A 23415-nucleotide genomic window follows, 5' to 3' on the forward strand; every position below is an offset into this window, starting at 1 on the left:
TGATAATCACTTTACAAAATCATGTAGTTCTCACTGTCCATGGACCGTGAATAATAATATTTCGAATAAAGCTGGAAGTTCTAGAAGTAAAAATATACTCCCTTGGCTAACAGGGTGTTTGTTCCTCCTTATGATCAGGACCTAGCTTGTATGTCCATTATATTCTATATCCCCTAATAGCCATTCTTATGGATTTGAGGCAAACATCAGCTGCCTTATCTTTAGAACTGGTCTCCTACTCATAACAGAACATCTGTTAGAAGAGGGCCATGGAGCCTTCTTGGAAAGTACAGCAAATTTAAGGATGAGAAAGAATTTCTAACTGGATGCATGCACATTTGATGATAGGCACTCAATATTTGATTGCTAGATTGAAATTGAATGTAATCATTACTTTAAGATTAGAGAAATGTATTACAGACATTTACAAACGCATTTCATCTTACAAGTGCATTTCTTCAGGTATATATCTCATACCCAGAAAGAATACCTAAGAGGTGGTCCATTTATATCCCATGGGTCAAAGAGAAAAGCACTTGAACAGCCCAGATGCTGCACCTTGGCTACCCAGGGATAAATGCTGCTACCTTGCTTGCTAGTTGTGTGACCTTTGACATCAAGTTTATCAACTCTCTGGACTTCACTTTCCACCTCTGTAAAATAGGGATACACCAGACCTAATTCTTGGTATTGTTTTGAGGATTAAGTGAGTTAATACATGTTACAATGTTTCAGACAGTACCGGGCTCATGGTGAATCCCCCCTATGTAAGTATTAGCTGTTGTTAGAGGCTGTAGTCAGAAAGAAAAGGAGAAACCATTTGAGAATACTGTGGTCAGTAATCCAAATTCACCAACACAAACCACTGCTTAATCTCTTTTGCATTTCTTTCCACTTTATGCTCAGCAGACTAGTAATAAGAGAACAAACGCAAATCTCTAAGAACACATAAACATCAAAGCAGAAGTAACACAGAACACTTGAATACTTGGCCTTCCCAAGGTATGACCAGAATTTCTCTAGGTGCAGCCCTGGTTCACTGTCCCAGGTTGCCCAAGATTTAGCACACTCTACCTGTTGCCCAGCCAGCATTTATGGGAGACTCCTTCCTGCCAGGTGTGCAATGGGCTCTGAACACACAGCAGTGACAGTAACAGCTCACCCTTGAGGGGCTCAGTGGGGGCGACAGACACATTAACAGGTAGTAGAGGTACAGGATGGTTCAGGTCTATGGTGAATGCCATCAGAAGCCCACCGCCATGGCACCTAACACCAGCCTTGAAATCAGGTTATATAAAATTTGAAATATCTTGGGTTAGGCAATGGTTTTCTTAGAACGACACCAAAAGCATAAGTAACAAAAGAATAAATAGATACGTTAAGCCTTATCAAAATTTAAAACTTCTGTGCTGTAAAGGAAGCCATCGAGAAAATGAAAAGACAACACACAGAATGGAGGAATTCATTTGCCAATCATATATCTTGATTGGTATCAGAACAGTATTAAGAATACATAAAAATGTCAGGTGTCTGCAAGATAGTCAGATTAGGGTGTCTTTTAAGGGAATTGAAAATATTGACTAGTAAATTAAAAGAGAGATCAGGGCTAGAACTATTTTGAAATTATGCTATCTTAAATGTAATGAGACCAGGGGTTGCCTAGCTCAAGTTAGAAAAGGGCCATGGAGGCTTCTTGGAAAATACAACAAATTTAAGGATGAGAAAGAATTTCTAATTGCACATTTGATGATAGGCACTCAGTATTTGATTGCTGGATTGAAATTGAATGTAATCATTACTAAGATTAGAGAAATGTATTACAGACAATAGTCCTTTAAAATTTAATTCAGCACACTTAATCATTTGAAGTATATTTAATGGCCTTAAATATACTGATATAATTTATTTCTAAATTTTTTTAGATTTTTATAAAAATTAGATCATAAGCTTTTTTATCAAGTCCATAAATATTGTAATAAAACCATCAATACTGCAATAAAATTCATCAATGAAACTATATTATCTGAACTTATCTTCTATCCCAACCAAATTATAGAAAGAGATGGGAAGAAACAAAACGTAAAAATACTAATCTTCATATACACATATTTGGCACATGGAATTTAATCTACTTGTTTTCTGAACTACTAGTGTTAGGTTTTCTGCCTGGTCTTGTGTTTTATTATCACCAACTTCACAGATCTCTGAAACCCAAGGTTTTCCTATACAGAGCCATGTTTCTCTGCTGTCTCATGGGCTAACCTCTTGGTTTGTTTTGTGTGTTTTCAAACACATCAGTCTCCCTCCTGGGCTATAGGAGATGGGAGATTCTGAGGCAGACAGGAATAAAATTGCATCATCAGCAATGTGTGAGAAAGTGTTAGCCCTATTTTATGAGGAGGCTGGGCTTGGCAGAATTTTAGAAAGCCTTGCTGGCCAAGCACAGAAATCTGATCTTTATTCTACACTAGTTTTTTTTTATTGCTTATCCTTATGCTATGTAGTATTCATCTGCTTCTTTCCTCATCCTCAAAAACAACATAAAAACTAAAAAATTAAATAATAATTCCTTTATTTTGCACTGCATTGTGGAATGTATTCATTAGCACAGCTTCAACTTTTGTACAATTGAGTTGGTAGATAACTAGTTAGCCTTAACACTGCAAAATGGGAAAATGGAGGAGAAGTGTAGAATTTTACATAAAAGGGAACTGTTTATATTCTCTTGATATTGTGGTAGATTATACCCAACTAACACCCTTGTTTTTATTTTGGCCATTGCTAGACATCTAGCTGCACACAGGTGAAATTTTACAGCATCTTAACTTAGCTGTACCGAGTACCTCTAGCTTTCATCCCAGGGATATCCCTGCTTTTCCAAAAGGCCTGTGGTGACCTTCTGAGCCATTCTGATAGATACACAAAACTGGAGGTGCCAGGAGTTTAACGTCCCCCTGGGGCAACTCTTGACCAGTTGGGGGACAGGAGCCATGAGACAAATATCCCTCTCTTTTTTTTTTTTTTGGTTTTTGTAATGAATATTCATAGCACTTTTATTTATAATATCTAAAAAATGGATAAGAAAACAATGTTCAAAAACAGATGTGTGGATAAACAAATTGCATTATACTCATGCAATTTTTTTTTAATTTTATCATTACACAATGTAAACGGCAGACTATTCTGAGAAGCATTCTACATGACTCCTCAGAGGAGCTCCAGTGGGATAAACTCTTGCCCACAGCTGTAGCCAACTCAATAAACTTCTCTTAAATTACTTTTGCATCTTGTTTTATTCTCCTCATTACCCAACTCCTGTTCTTTGGTATCACTGCTAAAAATCAATCAAGGGCACACACACAAAAAAACCCTTGCCTCAGGCTCTTGTTTCTGGCATGCTGAAATAAAACATTTGTAGCCATATTTTGTGAAACAAACTGGAGAGACAAAAGACAGAGATCTAAAAAGGAAACTACAAATGTGATGATAATAACAGCTACCATTAATGAGCCTAGCTATGGTTATATTTCATGTATATTGCCTTATTTTATGCTCAAACCAAGTAGTCTAAGTTATAAGTAGGAGACTTGGGATTTAAAGCCAGGTAGGTGGTCAGACTCCAGAGCCCATGGTTTCAATTACCAAACAATACAGAACAGTGCCTGACATGATCCAGAAAATATGATTCTGAGAAAGAGAGCTCATTTTAGGATGGAGTAATCTGAGAAAGAAAGTAGCTTTGCATGGACTTGAAAAACAGGTAGGGGGGCCGATCCCGTGGCACACTCGGGAGAGTGCGGCGCTGGGAACGCAGTAGCACTCCCGCCGTGGGTTCGGATCCTATATAAGGATGGCCGGTGCACTCACTGGCTGAGCGCAGTACGGCCGGTCACAAAAAGACAAAAAAAAAAGAAAAGAAAAGAAAAACAGGTAGGACTTGGGAAGGATGTTGAAGGTCCCCAGTGAAAGTACACTGCAGTGCTGTTGTTGGGTGAAAATTATTCCATGCTATGAAATAAGTCTCGATCCAGGTAATGATCAGGTTTCCAACACAGGCAGAATAAGTTTGTCCCAGAAGGAGAGATGGATTAGAAGGTGGAAACTGCAGCTTGTGGATTGGCTCTCAGAGGAGAAAGAAAACACCCACCCACTAGAGAATGATCACATCAGGCAAGTTTAGGCAGAAGGCTCAGCTCACCAGTGTGAACAGCAGGTCTGAAGGCTCAGTGGGAAGGACAGGCCTAGTGCCCTGGAGGGTGTATGTTGAACTTATTCACAATCAGACATTACTGATGCTTTTCTTTATAGACTGTTTGGAAATGATCCTCTGTAAAGTGGATAATCTATTGATCTATAGGACAAAATAACACTTTTCATTTTAGAGTTTATTGAGTGTAAATTGTATATTTGTTTAGTCTTGAGAGAGACAGAGTTGAATAAGAAAATACTCAGCAACCTAGTAAAGCCATTGACTCTCGTAAGCATTAATAAGAATGGGATTCACTTAGCGGATTACAGGAGTGACGATCAGTTTTTTTTCTTTGCCATTGTTTATAGGAATGTCAGTATCAAGGAATTTGTAGTATTACAAAAGGTTTAAGATTGTAAAGTTGCTAATAAAGTTTTCACGTGTTAACAATGAAAAAAAAGAAAATATTCAGCAACCCTAATCTTCAAATGTATTTGACATCTGTAAGCATTTCATTCCTTAGGAAAAGAGATGCATCAATGCTCAAAAGATAAGTATTTGGAGGGTTAACCCTTGCTTTAAAACAACCTTAGTTTCTTGATTTAAATGGTTTATCTATCATTTTTTTCTACTTATGTAGCCAGATAAAGAGCTAAAAAGGACTCAACAAGAAGATGATTCCCAAAGTTACTCAAGAGTGAAGTTCCATGATTTTGCACGAAAAGTCACATCTAAACCCACGGTGAGAAATCCCCTCTTTCTTAATCATGGTTGTTTTAAATACCTCATGTGCTCACTCATATGTGGGAGCTAAGAGAGAAAGGAAGGCAGGAAAGAAAGACCACAGGAGTGCCATGATCCAACAGAGGGAGGGAATGTTCCTAGGGCTACAAATTGGAGTTGAGGGGAGATGGGGAAAGGGAGGGAGGGAGGTTGGAGGATAATTGGGAGGGGACAAAGGATACAAAAGTAATCTCTGGTAATGGATATGCGCCCAGTATGAATCTGGCCCCCACATCATGGGCAGGAGGGGGGACAATCAGCTTTGTATCTCATGAATATTTGTAATAAATAAATAAATAAAAGGGGAACTTAATCAATCAATCAATCAATCAATCAATCAATCAATCAGTCATGGTTGGTTGTATGTGTTTTTCAAAACTATCCAACCAGAGATGTCAGAATACATAACCTGACTCCTGTTGCCAAGCAGTATGCAAGAAAAAAGTATGAGAAATGATTCCTACTTTAAAAGTCCTGGAATCTAGCTAGAGAGATGAGAATACTGCCTGATCTGAGGAAGCGGGATGCAAAGGACAGGAAATGTTAGTGATAAGACATTTGTTCAGCTCCAGAGTTGCACCAGCTTTCATTGTGGAAAAAGAGGGCACTAACTCAAAAAGAACCAAAACAGAAAAAAGAGGTCATTTTTTTTTTAAAAAAAAGGTTAACAAATCCTGTATTTCTTATAATTAAAACTATGTCAGCATTGGCCTATAGAACAATAAATCCACTTTTTGGCATTGTAATAATCTTTCTAAAGCTTTTACTGCAGTAAATAATATCTGTGTGCTTATTGGAGTGTAAATAATTTCTGGCTTTTTAAAAAATAACTCATTAGAGTTACTTATTAAAGGAGGCTTCCAACTGCTTGTTGCACTTGTTAAAGTTCATTACCAGTAATATGGTACCTTCAACGAAGATAATACGCTTAGGAGGCCTGTAATGTGCCTGATATCATTAGCGTCAAGCCAGCTGTCAGCTCATTGTGCAGAGCTCATTTCAGTTTGAATAATCTGAAATTGCTGTTGTTCCTGCTTCTCTTTAGGCTCCACCCGGTTTCCCTTCTGCAGAAGAAGCCTATAACTTCTTCACATTCAACTTTGATCCTGAACCGGAGGAATCAGAGGAAAAAGCAAAAGCTAAAACTAGAGATGAAACTCAACAAGAGGAGGAGGGGGAGGAAGAAGAGCCATCTGTACACGAAGGAGTAAACCAAACGGTATTTCACATTATGATGGTAGTGAGGAGGGGAGGAGGACTATGAGGAAAAATGGTGATGGTGATATCTCAGCCAGGAAGGAAGTGGCCAAGGAGAAACCTGCCACCACCACGTAGGGGACTCATCCATATCTCAGCAGAAAGCAGTAGAAGGAAGGACTAGACTCACATGACTTTCTGTAGCTCTTGATCACACCCCGCAATTTTGGTAGTGAGGGCCCTGATTAAATCTGCCCATCTTTCTCTTGTGGACAAAAAAAAAAGGAATAATGTGGCTTGCAGATTTTTCTTGCTAGACTCCACATGATGATTAGTATTCATTTCACATGCAAAGTGTTTGCCTCTCCAAGGTGAATGAAACCTTGTCCTCCGTCTCCTCACAACCTTACAAGTAAGCAGCTTTTTGTGCCCAATACCACACCTAGGCTGCACCTCAGATTCCCTAATTATGGGTGATGTGTGTGAGATAAAAGGAAAACACACCATTAAAAAATGGTCAAAGGTCTTGAATAGACATTTCTCCAAAGAAGATATGCAAATGGCCAATAAGCACATGAAAAGATGCTTAATATTGATAATTATTAGCAGAATGCAAATGAAAACCACAGTGAGACACCACTTCACACCCATCAGAACTATTATTATTATTAAAAAAAAGAAAAGACAGAAAACATGTTGGAGAGAGTGTGAAGAAACTGGACTTTTGTGTGTTGCTGGTGGGCATGCAAAATTGTGCAGCTGCTGTGAAAAGCAGGATGGTAGTTCTTCAGAATTTAAACACAGAATTATTATATGATCCAGTAATTTCAACCTGGGTATGTACCCCAAAGAATTGAAAACAATGGATTTTGAATTTTGTCAAGTGCTTTTTCTGCATCTGTTGAGATAATCATATGGTTTTTATCCTTGATTTTGTTGATGTGATGTATCACATTTATTGACTTTCATATGTTAAACCATCCTTGCATCCCTGGGATAAATCCCACTTGATCGTGGTGTATAATCTTTTTGATGTGCTGATGTATTCTGTGTGCTAATATTTTGTTAAGAATTTTTACATCTATATTCATCAAAGATATTGGCTTGCAGTTTTCTTTTTTTGTTGTACCTTTGTCTGATTTTGGTATCAGGGTGATGCTGGCCTCATTAAATGAGTTTGGGAGAGTGGCCTCTGTTTCACAAATTTTTCAGAATAGTTTGAAAGGATTGGCATTAATTCTCCTTTAAAGGTTTGGCAGAATTCAGCAGTAAAGTCATCCAGTCCTGGGCTTTTCTTTTTTGGGAGGTTGATTCCTGCTTCAATCTCATTGCTTGTTATTGGTCTGTTCAGGTTTTCTATTTCTTCTTGGTTCAGTCTTGGTAGTTTGTATGGTTCACATATTTATCCATTTCCTCCAGACTTTCAAATTTGTTGGCGTATAGTTGCTCAGAATAGTCTCTAATGATTCTTTGTATTTCTGTGTATTGTATTCTTTGTATTTTTTATATTGGTTGTGATGTCTCCTTTTTCATTTCTTTTTTTTTTAAATTTATTTTATTTATTGAATCAAAATTGATTATAATATTTTTGGAGTTCAATATTGAGATATGTTGATCAAATCAATATTACTAGCATATATTTTGTTACGAATCATAATTATTCTTTATGCTGCTTGTCTAGTCTATCCCCCTCCCCCTCTCCCTCCCCTGTCCCCACTCTAATTACCCTAGATTTCTTCTCTCCTTCTGAAAGAATAATGGTTACTCTGTTGATTTGTTGCCTAGATGATCTGTCCAATGCTGATAGGTATGATCAGGTCCCCCAATATTATCATAGAGCATGCTTCTTCTGTCACTCTAAAAAGGACTTTGTGGAGAGAGACATCCTCTTCTTTTCTTTATCTCTGCTGGTGACTCTCAATGCACTCCAGTGGTTGGTAGACCATCTGCGTGGTGATGGTGTCTAGACGCTTTTGCAGCCATGGTTATCGTGGTGGCTGTGGTGCACCACCCAAAGGGAGGTGATGTTTTTGGCATGCTACTTGGTGCTGGCAGTGTGCCTGGTTGTGAGGTGTGTCTGGTCCCAGGCTCCATACCTTGGGTCCCCAGGCAAGCCACAAGGTGCTTGCGTGGTGTGGCTGGTTGTAGGAGGGGGTCCGAACCCTGGCTCCATACCTCAGGTCACCAGGTGGGCCACAAGGCACTGGCATGGTGTGCCTGGTTTTGGGAGGGGTGTCTTGTCCTCAGATCCAGACCCCAGACACCTGAGTGAGGCCCTGAGGTGTTGGTAGTGTGCCTGGATGTGGGAGTAGGGTCTGGTCACCTTCTCAATGCCTCGGGTCCCTGGGCAGGCCCTAAGATGCTGGCGCAGTGTGCCTTTCATTTCTGATTTGTGTTATTTAAGTCTTCTCTCTTCTTTAGTTAGTCTAGCTAGTTGTTTGTCTATTTTGTTTATCTTCTCAAAAAACCAACTTTTTGTTGGTCTTTTGTATCTTTTTTTGGTCTCTATTTCATATAGTTTTGCTCTGATCTTAATTATTTTTTTCTGTCTACTAATTTTGGGATTGGATTGTTCTTGTTTTTCTAGTTCTTTGAGGTGTAATGTTAGGTTGTTTATTTGAAGACTTGTTATTCTTTTGATGTAATCATTTATTGCAATAAACTTTCCTCTTAGTGCTGCTTTTGCAATATCTTATAGGTTTTGGTAAGTTGTGCTTGTATTTTCACTCACTTCAAGGAATTTTTTGATTTCCTGCTTTATTTCTTCTTTGACCCATGGATTGTTCAAGAGTTTGTTGTTTAATTTCCATATATTTGTATAGTTTCCAAAGTTTTGTTGTTAATTTCTAATTTTAATCCATTGTGGTCTGAAAATATACTTGGTATGATTTCAGTCTTTTTAAATTTGTTGAGACTTACTTCATGGCCTAACATGTGGTCTGTCCTGGAAAGTGATCCATGTGCTGATAAGAACATATATTCTACAGTTGTTGGATGAAATGTTCTGTAGATGTCTGAGTCCATTTGGTCTAAAGTGCTGTTTAAATCCAATATTTGCTAATCTTTTGTCTAGATGATTCAGCCATTGCTGAGAGTGGTGTGTTAAAGTCCCCAAATATTATTATTTTGGGGTCTATCTCTCCCTTTAGATCCAATAACAATTGTGTTATATATCTAGATGCTCTGATGTTGTGTGCGTATGTGTTTATGATTATTACATCCTTTTGCTGCATTGATCCTTTTATCAAAGGACTTAGATATTTGTGCACCAATGTTCATAGCAGCATTATTAACAATAGCCAAAAGGTAAAAGCAACCCAAGTGTTTATCTACAGATAAATAGATAAACAAAATGTGTTATATACATGCAATGGAATATTATTCCACTTCATAAAGGATGGAAATTCTGAAACGGCTACAACATAGATGTACCGTGGAGAAATTATGCTAAATGAAATAAGCCAGTCACAAAATGACAAGTGTTGTGTGATTTCACTTATATGAGTTACCTATAAATTAGTCAAAATCATAGAGACAGAAAGTAGAATGCTGGTTACCAGGGGGATAAGAGAAGGAAGAAATGGGGAGTCATTGTTTTTGAGTATAGAATTTCAGTTTGGGAAGATGAAAAATTTCTGAAGATGGATGGTGGTGACGGTAGCACAACAGCATGAATGTTCTTAATGCCACAGAAGTGTACACACAAAAATGCTTTAAATGGTACATTTTATGTTAAGTATATTTTACCACATTTATTTTAAAAAAGAAAACCATACAAGAACATTCCAAAATTTTCAGTTGTCATATTTCTGTGCTTAATTTATAGTCTTCTCCCTTGAAAAAAATGCCTCCCACAAATAAATTTTCTTATGTAGACCTACGAAAGCTTGGAGATTTTTTTTCAGCTTATTCTATAACAATTGTTCTACAAATCAATATTCAGCTAGTTCTGGCTCAGGATCTCTCGTGAGGTTGCAGACACGATGGCCAGGATGACAGTCCTCCACGTGGACCTCCCCATAAGGTTGCTTGAGAGCCCTCCTGGCATCTGGCTTCCCCTTCCGCGAGTGATACAATAGAGGACTCAAGGAGGAGCCGCAGTGCCTATTTGTGACCTGTACCATCACTTCCCCCGTGTACTGCTCAGAAGCAAGTCTCAAAGTACAGTGCACTCTCAAGAGAGGAGAATTAGGCTCCACCTTTGGAAGGTAGAACTATCCATTTGTGTGCACCTCTGAAATCATGACACATCCCTCCAAAAGCCACTTCTCCTTTCCTCTTGCTTTTTTACATCCCCAGAAGCTATGTGTTTTGAAAACTACCCTTTAAAGTCATACACACTTTGAAGCCATTTCCGTGTAGTCCGTGCTCTCATCTGTCCAGACACTTTTTAAACATTTTCATACTCAAAGTGGATTTAGTCTTTCTAGAGCTTCTGCTGGCCCCTTCACTAGCTTCCCTTTTCTGCAGTTTTTCTGTCTGCCTTCAGTTCGCACAAAGCAGAGGTGGGGCAGGAGCAAGAAAGATTACACACTGCTATTTGGTGCCTTTCTCTTTTCACTTTTTTGATGTTCTTGGCATTCTCTGTCTTTAAATTTTGTTGAAAGGATGGTTTCCATGTAGGTTGACTTTTTCCTCTTATTGTTTTGTATATTTGGGGAGGAAACCTTAAGAGGCAGGTTGCTGGATGACCACCATTGTCTTCAGCTACCTGGAAGTCTCCACAGGATTTTAAAAGATATTGCTCATTAATGGATACCAGGTTAAAATTTTTAAAAGAAGAGGAAGGAGGAGAAAGAGAAAAAGAAGAAGAGGAGGAAGAGAAAGAAAGAAGGAAAAGAGAAAAGTTTAGAAAATACTCAAAATTAACATGCCTCAGCTAACATTTGTGATTATAGTCCCTGTGATTAGAATTTTTACATGCATAATTTAATTTTATCCTCACAAAATCCTAAGAGGAAAGCTCTATTAATATCCCCATCTTACAAGTGGGAAAACTGAGGATCAGAAGATTAAATAAGTTCTCTCCAGTCCCCCAGGCAGTATGAGGTAAAGCTGGGTTTCAAACTGTAGCAGAGAATCCTGAGCAATACCAACGCCGTCTAGGGTAGGTGCTCCATTCTCATTGTCAAACTACCCCCGTCTGTGTGAGAAACCGTTGACCTTCTCATATAAACAAAAACTGTCGCATAGAAACAAGAACTATACACAGTGGAAATTTTTATGCTTGCTTGCTTTAACTGCTCACTTTTGGCTTCTGTAACCTAGCTACCTAGCTTGCGTTGTGCACCTGAACAAACCCATGTGCCAACGGGATGTGGTTTTTGCTTTTATAAACTCCACCAGACCAAGGCTAGCTGTTGCTCTCCCAAAATACCTAGGGGAGGCAGTCACTGGCCAGCTAATAAAGACTCTGTTAAAATTCTTAATTAAATATTTGGTTCCTTTCCTGGGCAACAACCTCACAACAAAGCACAGATATCTGAACAGGTGTGGACTCTGAATCTACATGCTGAGGACCTTTGCTTTTGGCTCAGTGCCAGGAGGAAGGCTAAAATGCTACATAACTTATGAGTCCAAGTGCTTAAAATAAATGTCAAAAAATAAGCACCCTTAAAGGAAGCCAAATTTGTCAGGATTTCTACTGCTCTGCATACCACTTCTCTTCTGTTTCAGCCCTCTCTGATTTCAACATCTTCCAGGTGTGTAGAATAGCAAAAACAATCAATGAAAACCCACTTGTTAAATATGAAAGATCATATGATTCTATGCTTTCACTGAAAAAAAGGGGAAAAGGTAACATTGTTTTAGGATATGTTAAATTTGGTGAGTTTAGTACAGTTTATTATTTTTCTAAGTAAACTAAGAATCATAACACGATTTCTTCCTGTTCTTTTTGAACATTACGCAGGATGAGGAAGAGCTGTTTGGTGGTAACGATGCTGAGGACTTCCTATTGGGCTTGGATCATGCGGCTGATGATTTTTTGGCAATTAGACCTGCAGATTATGAAAGTGTCCATGTTTGGCAGCAGATGGAAAAAGAAATCCTCTTCGTACCCAGTAGGCTGACAGGTACGTGCTCTTTTCATCTTCCAGCTCAGCTTGGATATCTTCATTTTTTCTTCAAATGTATAAGGATGCCCCACTTCCAGAATTAATTCCAGTTTCTAATCTGATTGAATAATCAAGAAATATCTTCAGACAAGATATAGAACATGGAAAAATATGCTTCAGCAAACACTTGATAGAATAGCAGAAGAAATACAGGGCGCTGTGGGAGCCCCTTCATCCAATTAGTGACCAGTTCTGGGGCTGAGAGTATGTGGGACTCTGAGATTCAGGCTGGGGAAAATGGCCAGGATACCAAAGCTGGGACCATCTGATTAACGCCTAGTTACTGTTCCACGCTTCTCTTCTGGCCTGGATTTTCCTTTACTCTTTTTCCCTGAAATTTTCTTTTCTTCTGAGAGTGCCTGAGGGATTTGATGCTCACCCAGTTCTACTAGTTGTCAGGCTAGGGATCACACCCTTCAGACCCATTGTACAGACTGGGTCACAGACCCCTCACGTGCAGGTCATGAGCTAGGTAATTGAGAAAGATCCCAGGAGCTATTGGCAGATGACATGAGCTCAGTCCTCAGCCTCCTCCTCAGCAGCAGCAGCAGCAGCAGCAGCAGCAGCTTACAGCAGCAGCCTCCAGCAGTAGCTGTGGCAGTAGCTTCCCAGGGCATCCCTGGGGCCCTGGCAGCAGCAGCAACAGCCTCCAGCAGCAGTAGTCACCTCTCCATGACCCCCACGGGGGCATCCTGGGGGCAGAGGACACTGTGGATCAGAGCCATTTGTCCTTTATACTCAAGTTTGATAACCCAGGACACCTGGGTGTGAGTCATACAACCCAGGAACACCTGAGTACCCATGGACATCCACAGACAATAGCCAAGGAACACCTGGGCACACGTGCAGTCTTATTTACATCAAATACTTGGTAAGATTCTGAACGTCTGAGGGACCCTGACCATTTACATTTCATTTTCTCTACACTAGTTAAAATGTAAAATGACAGAGCAGCCTGAGCCCTATAATAGAGGCTGTTAAGGGGGCCTGGGCTTACCTAACTTTCTCTCTGCTTTGAGTTGTGAGGGAAAATCAGGGAACGGAAACATTTTGATGGAATTTTGGAAGCTGGATTTCCTATGAATTTGTCATGTTCTGTCTGAGTTCCAATTAAATGCTGAATCAAGAACAAATTATTTCATTTTGACAGGTTGTTTTGAATCATATACATTCAAAATTATTGGAATTGGTTGAACATCCCAAATTTCCTTTTAAAATAGGTAGCTGGCAAAGGAGTCCAAAGGTTATGGCTTTGCCCCAATAATAACAGCAGCGAATGCATCCTGTCCACTTACTCTTCACTAAGTACTTTCTTAAGCCCTCGACATGCATCAGTGATCCCACACCAGGGATGGGAAGAGGTGTTCTTTATTGTGCCTATTTTACAGATGAGGAAGCAGAGCCCAGAGAAGTTAGGGAAATGGCTCAAGATCATGAAGCTAGTGTAGTGGTGGTGGCAGTTTCCGATCCAGGTGGCCTGCCCCAGAGGCCACATTCCTAACCATGGAGAAATGCATTTGTAGCAACCTTGTCTGGGAGAAGCTTTGCCACCTGTGTTTTTGCTCAGGGGTCTTACTGTTAGGCCTCTCCCTGGAGCCTGCCTGGGGTGGAACGAGGGTTGGTTGGCAAGGGCCGTGGAAGAGGTCTAGGGAGCCCTGGTTGCACCTGAGGCCTGCTCTGAGCAGAGAATCTGAGCGTGCACCCGTCTCCCACCCAGCCCTGTGAGGCAGCAACACCCTGGCCACACCAGCAGGAGTGGAGGAGCCAAGCAGACCCAGCTGTCCCTCATGAGACATGACCTTGCACCATTCATTTATTCTCAGGGGCCTCAACTGAAGAAGGGAGGAAATAAAACCTGCCCTGTAAGGTGACTTTGGGCATTTATTTTGATTGTGAGCATTGAGGAAACAATATGAGCGAAGGACCTAGTATTTTAACATGTAGTAGGTGATCAAAAATCATACATTTTGTTACTGTTGCTCTTGTTTTTGTTCTTGTCTAGCACAGTGGTTTCCAAAGGGGTGCATTCACCCCAGGGGTATTGGAAGAACGTATCAAGGCTTCTACTTAGATTTATTTTCACTCTCATTCTTTCCTAATTTAATTTTGTAGGTATGATAGTGCATAGGTAATAAATAAACATATATATTGGATGAGCACTCAACAATGTTTTAATGCAAAATTTTGAAGACCAACAGACTAGTGATGAACTGATGTCTAGCCATGTGAATGGAGGGGTGGGGAGCAGAGAAAAGAGTGAATTCATAGCTTGCTCCATGTTTTCTGAGGATTCAGAGAAGGGTTTTTCGAGGAATGCAGGCATTAGTTGGTTTTGGTGGCTGTGTAGGGGATGCAGAGTAACCAAGTGGCCACCCACAGGAAAGTGAGGGATTTGGCATGGGTTTAGAGTGAGATAATTATAACATAATAAAGGAGTCACCCCTGTAATCATTAATTCTCAGATTCCATCCTGACCCCCACCAGCCATCGTCTCCTGGCTTCCCTTACATTTTCTCTAGTCCACTCTGCAGCTGCAGAACCCATGACTTTTTAGAATTGTAAATCTGCTCAGTCGCTCCCCAGCACAGAAGCCCTCAGTGGATCCAGCTCCCTTGAATAGAACCCAGGCTCCTCTCTGTGACCTGAAGAGCACCCCTTGTTCTCTCCCCTGCCATCCTCTGCCCCTGCTTACCACACCACAGCATTCTGGAAGATTCTTTGTTTCCCCAACACGCCCACTGTTTAGGACAGTAGTCTCCCCCACTTATCTGGGATTTTGCTTTCTGCAGTTGCAGTTACCCATGGTCAATTGTGGTCTGAAAATATTGAATGAAAAATTCCAGAAGTAAACAATTCATAGGTTTTAAATTGCACACCTTTCTGAGTGGCGTGATGAAATCTCGTGCTGTCCCACTCCATCCTCCCAGGATGTGAGTCACCCCTTTGGGAAGTGTATTCATACTGTCTGTGCGACCCATCTGTTAATCACTTAGCAGCTGTGTTAGTGATCAGATCTTTATTATCAGATCAGTGACCCTTATTTTACCTAATAGTGGCCTGAAAGTGCAAGAGTCATGACGCTGATATACTATTATGATTGTTCTATTTTATTATTAGTTATTGTTAACTAATCTCCTATTGTGCCTAATTTATCAATTCAATTTTATCATAGGCATGTATGTGTAAGAAAAGCACAGGGTTCGACATTATCTATGGTTTCAGCCATGCACTGGGGATCTTGGAGGGTCTCCCCTGTGGATAAGGGGGGGTGCTGCACATGCTGTTCCCTTGGCTATTCGCTGTCTTGTTCCATCACTGGCTCCTTCCTTCTCAACCTTCAGGTGTCACGGCAAGTGCATCACCCAGTGAGAAAAGCCTTTCTTTTATCTCAAGTGTATCCCTCCCCTCCCTAAGTTACCATCACCTGTGTATTTTCCTCATCCCGCACATCACTCTCTGAAAGGATCTTGTGTAGACCTTCGGTTACTGTTGCTGCTGGTCACTCCCACTGGAATCTGAGCTCCCAGACAGCTGGCCTGGCCAGGATAGCCAGTCTCGTATATGTCTGGCACAGAGAGGCTCCGGATAAAGATGTGTTCCATGAATGAACACAAGAGTGAATGAGTACATGAGGCAACGGCCATGTTTGCGCAAGGAACCTTTTTAACTTACAAGGCATTTCTTCATACTTTACCTCATTTAATTCTCCCAGGAACCCAGTTAAGTAGGTATTATTATCTCTTCGTACAGAAGGAAAGAGTTCAAAGAAGTGCCTGGCCTGAATTTACTTAGCTAAAGAGTAATGAAGCTAAAACTTGCCCCTAGGTCCTTTGGTTTGAATATTATACTCTTCTCAGTATGCCACTCAGTGCATTAGGAATTGAATTATTTAGGTGTTATCTGCTAAATACATGATTCTACAACCTCATATTGCAAGTGAACACATTCATCTTTCCTTTGGTTCTGCTTCTAGAAATTAATTTGAAAAATTTGCAGTTCCTAGGAACATAAATGAAATCTCTGGTGGTTGTTTTAATTCACCAAAGTGAAGTTTGAAATGTTTAGGTTGGCACCAATATTTATTTTATTTATTTATGAACTATCTAGTGCCGACCTATAAAAAGCTTCCTGAGAACATGCAGCCCAGATTCCTGGAAGACGAAGGCCTTTACATCGGGGCTCGACCAGAGGTGGCCCGCGCCAATCAGAACATCATGGAGAACAGGTTGCTGACACAGGAGCCCGTAAGTGGGGACCCCTGCTCCCAGCAAAGCCTGGGTGCACCTGACGTGAAGGTGCTTCCTCTTGACCGGCAGCCATCCATCCACTCTACTCAGTTCCTCTTGAGGTTGTCTGCAGAAAGTGGTTCATTTTTGTTTTTAATTTTGTCTCTAGGTACATTTAGTGATCCTCAAACAATACAACCTCTCAACTTCTCAGAACCCATATTCTGCTAGTTGGATCTGGGAGTTTCCTGCTGAATCAGATGTTAGCAATATTTTCTTAAACATTTATTTGAGATTTTCCTTAAACTTTTCTTTTTTTGGTGGTGGTGGGGGCAGGGCTGTATCTTAAGTAGGTTGTTGGAGGTCTTAGTAAAGACTTGATTTCTGATGGAAACCAAGACTTTTAAAGTTCTATTGGGGCAGGAGGAGGTACATAGAACATGTATGTTGACGCAGAATTTTACTGCAAGTGTTGTTTGTTTTATAAACCATTTTCTGCCAATCCACAGGGGAGAAGATGGTTTGGAGATGATGGCAGAATCCTAGCACTGCCAAACCCCATCAAGCAGTTTCCTTCAAGGCCATCAGTGTTAACGCAGGATCAAAGCATTAAGGCAGAACTCGAAACAGTATATAAAAAGGTAGATACTCCCCCCCCCACTCCATTTTTAATACATGAAATTGAAAGAGCTTTGCTTTTTGAATAGCTTGGAGTGCTGAATTTGTAACATTGCACTTTGACTTTTTCAAATAAAAGAGTCAGTCCAACTTTGCTCACCTAATCCCATCTCAAAGAATGGGTTTCTTAGCCAGGAACGACTGAGTCAGCATCTTTATTTGCACTCCAGGTTAGCTGCCTGTACTTTTCTTCCTCTTTCCCTCCCCTGTTCTCTTTTGTCATCTCACATATGCTGCAGGATTATTGTTTCCCCCCTTGTTGTCTCTTTATTATATAACTGGAGGTTTGCTATCCTTGCAAATCCTCTTTACTGTATCTGCCTAAGCTCAAGCTTCCTGATTTGGGTCCTCGCTCTACCACTCATTGGGTGAACTTGGGCTTCAGTTTCTCTGTGCTTTAATTTCTTCATCTGTAAAATAGGCATAATCATAGTATCTACCTCCTAGGATTGCTATGCAGATTGAATGAGATAATACGTCAAGTGTTTAAGACAGAGCTTAGTAAGTGCTGGCTATTGTTAAAAAGATAGAGTTGCTTGTCCTCGTGTTTAATTATATTGCTGTGATTTCCTGGGACCATCTCCTTCAGAAATCCATGTAATTTTAAATTTGTAACATTTCAACACTGATAAAGTAAAACATAACAAGGGGGTGTAATGATCATTCTATAAAGCGGGATGATGAGCAGAGAAGACACAGGCTCGAGTCAGGGAATCTGAGCGAAGTTGTGCTGTCCCACTAACCAGTGTGTGGCTTTGGGCAGGTCCCTTTACTTCTCTAGAAATGTTTCCTTAATTGAAAAATATGAATAATATTGATCTTCTCTACCTAATAGGGTTATGGTAAGTATTGAGGTGACATACGAGTATGCCCTTTTTTAAAGTTATAAAATTCTACAAAATATTGTTATTACAGACAAGTATTAATGAATGTCTACTTTGTACAGAAATGTGATCCTGGGAGTAGACTTACAAAATAAGCATAAACATCAGTCTCAGCCCATGAGGGATTTATCATCTATGTGGTTACACACAGCAAAGATTCATGATATTATTAGTGATCAAGATAGTATCAACTTATGCATATATCAAATAATCCATCAGTCCATCTCTTCATCCATCCATCCATTTCAGTATGAAACACTGATATAGTGAGACACTAAAATGTGGGTTAAAATTAGAAAACAGAAGAGTAATTAATATGGAGGCTAGGGTATGAGGGAGCCAGTTAATCTTATCTGTCTCCTTTAGAAGTTCTAAACTAATTTGGAAATGCACAGGAGTCAGAGAGAGATCCAGACATCAGTTGCTGTGAGGGTAAAACTGAGTAGCAGAATGCCACGTGGACCCAATACCAGATGAGTTTCCTGCTCCATCTCTCATTAATTACATGCCCCACCTAGACACAAGCTGAGCAGCTAGAAGTGCTCTGGTGAGTTTACCAAGTGTCAAGGAGACCACGCTGGCTGGTGAGCAGGTTCTCTTGGTGACAGCTAACAAGAGACAGCTGGAGCCACCTCTTCACCCTACTCAGCAGAGAGCCTGGACCTAGGATCTTGGCTCCAGCTGACTCTCCCATCACATACATTCCTCCTTCTCCCTTGGAAAGCAGCCAGTATGAATGGGAGAGTGGGTAGAGAAGGACAGAAGGGGCTGGCCATAAAACATCCCAGAGCAAAAGAAGTTAGAGAAGCCCAAAGGGGCTGAAGTCTTCCAAGGGCATTTTTTAAAGGACTGGGCTTTGAATACAGAAAAGTACAAAGAATGTCCTAGAATGCTTCAGAAAGAAGCAAAAGGGTTTAAGTTAGATAGAGGAGATATTATACCTATCTCTTTGTTTTTCTATAGAAAGTTACTTATTAAGTTTATTCTTGATTTATATACCTCGGTCTTTTTCCATGTGATTACACTCCCTTCCAGTAACTCAAAACACAATGCTTTTCTTTCAGATTTAATATTTTTACAATTTTAATTATTTACTTTAACCTTTTCGTACATTTATTCAAATCTGTCTGATGCTGAAACCTATGTTTTTTTCACTGTTTCATGCAACAAGCTTGCCTTTAAGAAAACTTGTTAAATGCATATGGCCTATATTTTCAGTCTTATGTCCAAACAGACTTTTCATCCAGGAGTTTTTGACAGGATGCAGGAGCGGCGAAATAAATCAATAGGCAGAGACTGTTTTGTTCATGGATTATAAATCTGTCTTCTTTCTCTCTTTCCCACTACCCTGAGAGTGACTCAGGGGCCAGGACTAGGTTACATTCCTCTTCCTAACTCTAACACCTAGCAGAGTGACTGGCACATAGAAATACCTCAATGAAAGTGCAAACTGAATACCATTAAACTTATCTAGCTGTATGTATTTACAAGAAATTCCTTTTTTACTCTTCTCTTTGACTCAGCTGTCTCTCCTGCAAAACAGTAGCTTTCCTTAGGTCCTGGCTTAATCCTGGCATCCAAATGATGGAAAAGCAAGTCAGAATGCTAGATCAGGAGTTGACAATTCCTGGGCCCTTAAGAGCCTTGATGAATTTACTGCTCAGAGTTCACAGGTCTGATGCTAACTCAACCCAGCTGGACTGATCCAAACCGACCCCCCATCAGAATCAAGTCCAGTTCGGGCCGAGCCCATGGCGCACTTGGTAGAGTGCTGCGCTGGGAGCGCGGCAACGCTCCCGCCGCGGGTTCGGATCCTATATAGGACTGACCAGTGCACTCACTGGCTGAGTGCCAGTCACGAGAAAACGACAAAAAAAAAAAAAAAAAAAAAAAGAATCAAGTCCAGTTGTCCTTTGGTTAGAAATTCTAGACTGTCCATTCAAATGATGGGTTGTATGCCCTCCCAGTAGATAATTTAGGAGTTTTATTTAGAAGAGAGTTGATTTTCAGCCCTGCTTTTTAGAACATGTTCCTTAATTACGGAGGGAAAAAAGCCGTTTTCAAAGGTGAAATATTCTGCTGTTCCTGCATAGAGAAGAGACCATTAAAGACAGAGGACTGTAAAAAGAGATTAGATGTCATGCAAAGAAAATAGTTAAACCTCAAATGAGAAATAATGCAATTTAATACATCTAATAAGGAACTAATCTGAAACTAAAAAAAAGAAAATGCTACATGGGACATTGCAGGTAAAACATGAACAATATAAAATGCAGTCTGCCTAATTACAGCCCCTAAAGTAAGTTAGAGTTGTTGAAAAGTAGTCCAAACAGCCCTCTTCCATTTTTCCTTCCTTTCTTTTTCAATCTTTCCATCCTTACCTGAAAGTCTACTGTATTCTTAGTTGTGCTAAACTCTGGGATTACAGAGGTAGCAACATTCAAACCTGGCTTTAAGGAGACTCTGTTCCTTGAGTGAGGAGACAGAAACAGAATCCGGTGTTAAAGGAACTGTGATATGTACAAGCCTTCCTTTTTCAGAACTGTATAACAATTTGAGGGATTTGTCATGATCCCAACCTCCTTGATAGCTACCACTGGATAAAATTATCACTTTCCCCTTTTACTATTCTCACCGATATTTCACAGAAGTATTGTTTACCCACTGTGTTCTAAGCAATGCACTACTCAGGACTCTTGGTTGCAAATGATAGAAACCCAATGCAAACTAGCTTAAGCAAAGAAGGAACTTGGCTCACAAAACTGGAGAGGATCTGGGGATAAATTGTATAATTGAAGGAGGAGCTTTAGGAACCAGGGCCTGAGGGGCTAGGACCAGGGACTCGATGCCAGCCGGGCTCTCTCTCCACCTCTCTTTCTCTAGTTCTCCTTCAGTGTCGATGGACCTTGTTCTCTCCTATTGCAGGCAGGTCAGAATTCTCCATGTGTTAAGGCCATGAGCCTTGATAGCCTACACTTAACCACTACAAAGAGAAGAGATCATATTTCCCCACACATGTCACATTATCAATACCAAGACTGAACGCCAGTCGGTTGTAAGTAGACCATGTACCTACCCACCCCATGTCCAGAATACATGGCAAGTTCCCAGAAGACAGGGACTGAGAAAGCTTCCCAGGGAAGGCCAGAACAATAGCTACAGAATCTACTGCAGGCTCTGGGCTGAACTCAGGTTTTGCTGCTGTTATCATCCCAGGGCAAATGTGGAAACTTGTACTTTAATCCCACTAATGATTACTGTTTTCCTGTACAACTTTTAATTTTCTTCCCATTGGTATGCATCTCAGCACATGCTGAGAACATCAACAGATAGTTTGTAGGTGTCATCTCTTATAGTTTTGGTTTTCAGTTTTCAATTGAAGACTAAAGAATCAAATCAATTTCAAAATTAAGATATACTCTATAAATATTATGTCTCCTTGGGAGAAATTGTTGCTACCATTTTCATGATAGTTCTCAATATATAAGAAAGGAAAACAGCTACAACAAAAAGAGACAAAGGTGTTTCTCCCTAATAGGAAGTGATTGGGGTCTTTTGATCAGTCTAGCCCAGTGACTACCAGGTCAGGGTTAGACTTTTATATTCTGGGAGACTTTGAGATTTGGTTAAGGAAGAAACCACAGTAATTATTGGAATATGGGATCGTGCAGATTTGGGGAAGAAGATGCAAATTACAGGTGACCTAGGTAACATTACAAGTAAACAGAACCATTCTACCAATGTTGCTTACTCACACCAAGAAGAGTACAAGATAGAGCCTGCGAGCCACACCCTGAGTGATCTCATAACTCCAGGACCCCATGGTAGGAGAAAAGGAAAGGCAAGAACTAGCAGGTACAAAGCAATTAGAGAGGAACTTTCCATTACATCTGTGGATTGACATTTAGTTGTATGTGTCTTCATGAGGTGGAAATTTTTTAATTCATCCAGGTAATCTGAGTTGTCATAAGACACGTAGTGGCCACATGCAGGTTAAAAATTTCTAATACTAATGCGGTTTATAATTGAATACTTTTACCCACATGAAAGAGAAGTGGGCCTCCACTGTTGCAGTCTGAAGTGTAAGGAAATTAATGATCAGAATTAATCCCTGAAAGGCCACATAGGGCTTTCATAAGATACCAGGGAGATCTTTCCTCCTGTAAAACCAAGTGGAGGTCCTTGGAAGAAATTGTTGCTACTCTTTTCATGACATTTCTCAAAATATAAGAAAGAAAAACTGATTCCCCCCCCAACCCCCCGAAAAGACGAGAAACTAGAGGTCTTTCTCCCTAATAGGAAGGGAGTTGTGGTCTTTCGAGCAGTTTACCCCCATGGCTACCAGGAGTCCTGGAAGCTTTTTATACTTGGTTTAGCTGAGATTAAAGCAGAGACCACCAGCAATTATTGTAACATGGACTAATGCAGATTTGGGAAGGAGATTTGAAAAAGAAAACATATTTCAGAAGGTACCGAGGTATAATTAATCCATTCCTATTTAAGCCTAAAATATTTATAAACACATCCCAGTTTTACAAGGACATTTTAAATCATAAAAAATCTGTAGGTCTTCTCATCAAAGATAGATTGAATGTTATTTCATAGGAGAAAACTTGATATTTTATTAATATAAATGTAGAATACACTGTATTAGAGCTCTGTAAATCTTAAATATGCATCAATAATCTACTACTCTAGAGAGGAAAAAGTATGAAATTGAATGGCTAAAATGAAGTGAACTCATATATTCTTATGAAAACCAGTACTAAACAGGCAACAACACAACACAGTGACAACTTAACTGGTAAGCGAAGACTCGTATGTATATGCTTTACTGTAAGTGCAAATATTGGTAACTATTTTGATGACTAAGAGTGACTGAAAATCAGATCACACCATAAAACAAATAGAAACACATTTCTATACGTATATACATGTGTACACACACACCAGTGGGGACCTCCCATTTTCTGTTCTTAGTTTGATAGGGAATAATATTAGAATCTTATAATCAAATCATAGGGTTCTAATGCTGAAATCCCCTCTTCCGGGTTTCCATACCTCCCTCTGCACACCCCAGGCTTCATCCATCCAGATCCCAGGGCTGTCTTCCCCTCTCAACTGACTGCTGCTTGAAGACAGGCCCCACCACATTGTAAATATCCATTAATCTTTGTTAAATAGATGAAATGATATATGTGAAGTGTTTTTTATGATCCCTAGTGACCTACAAAATGCTAATTGAATCTTTTTCTTCCGTCTCCCATTTCTACAGATGAAGAAATAGAGGCCAGACGTGTATAGTAAATTGCCAAAGGTCCCAGAGCAAGTTCAATGCAGAC

At 40.0% G+C, this 23415-nt stretch overlaps 1 protein-coding gene across 1 annotated transcript in view; it reads left to right on the forward strand.

Moving 5' to 3' along the window:
* CC2D2A (coiled-coil and C2 domain containing 2A) overlaps positions 1–23415 on the forward strand; it is a 116939-nt gene that overhangs the window by 23277 nt on the left and 70247 nt on the right. The window contains exons 6-10 of the mRNA XM_063108025.1: positions 4830–4931; positions 6018–6191; positions 12081–12243; positions 16393–16529; positions 17021–17152. Coding sequence (XP_062964095.1) covers positions 4830–4931; positions 6018–6191; positions 12081–12243; positions 16393–16529; positions 17021–17152 — 708 coding nt within the window. The remainder of the gene's footprint in view (positions 1–4829; positions 4932–6017; positions 6192–12080; positions 12244–16392; positions 16530–17020; positions 17153–23415) is intronic.

Source organism: Cynocephalus volans, chromosome 9 (genome assembly GCF_027409185.1).
Source record: "Cynocephalus volans isolate mCynVol1 chromosome 9, mCynVol1.pri, whole genome shotgun sequence".
Lineage (NCBI taxonomy): Eukaryota > Metazoa > Chordata > Mammalia > Dermoptera > Cynocephalidae > Cynocephalus > Cynocephalus volans.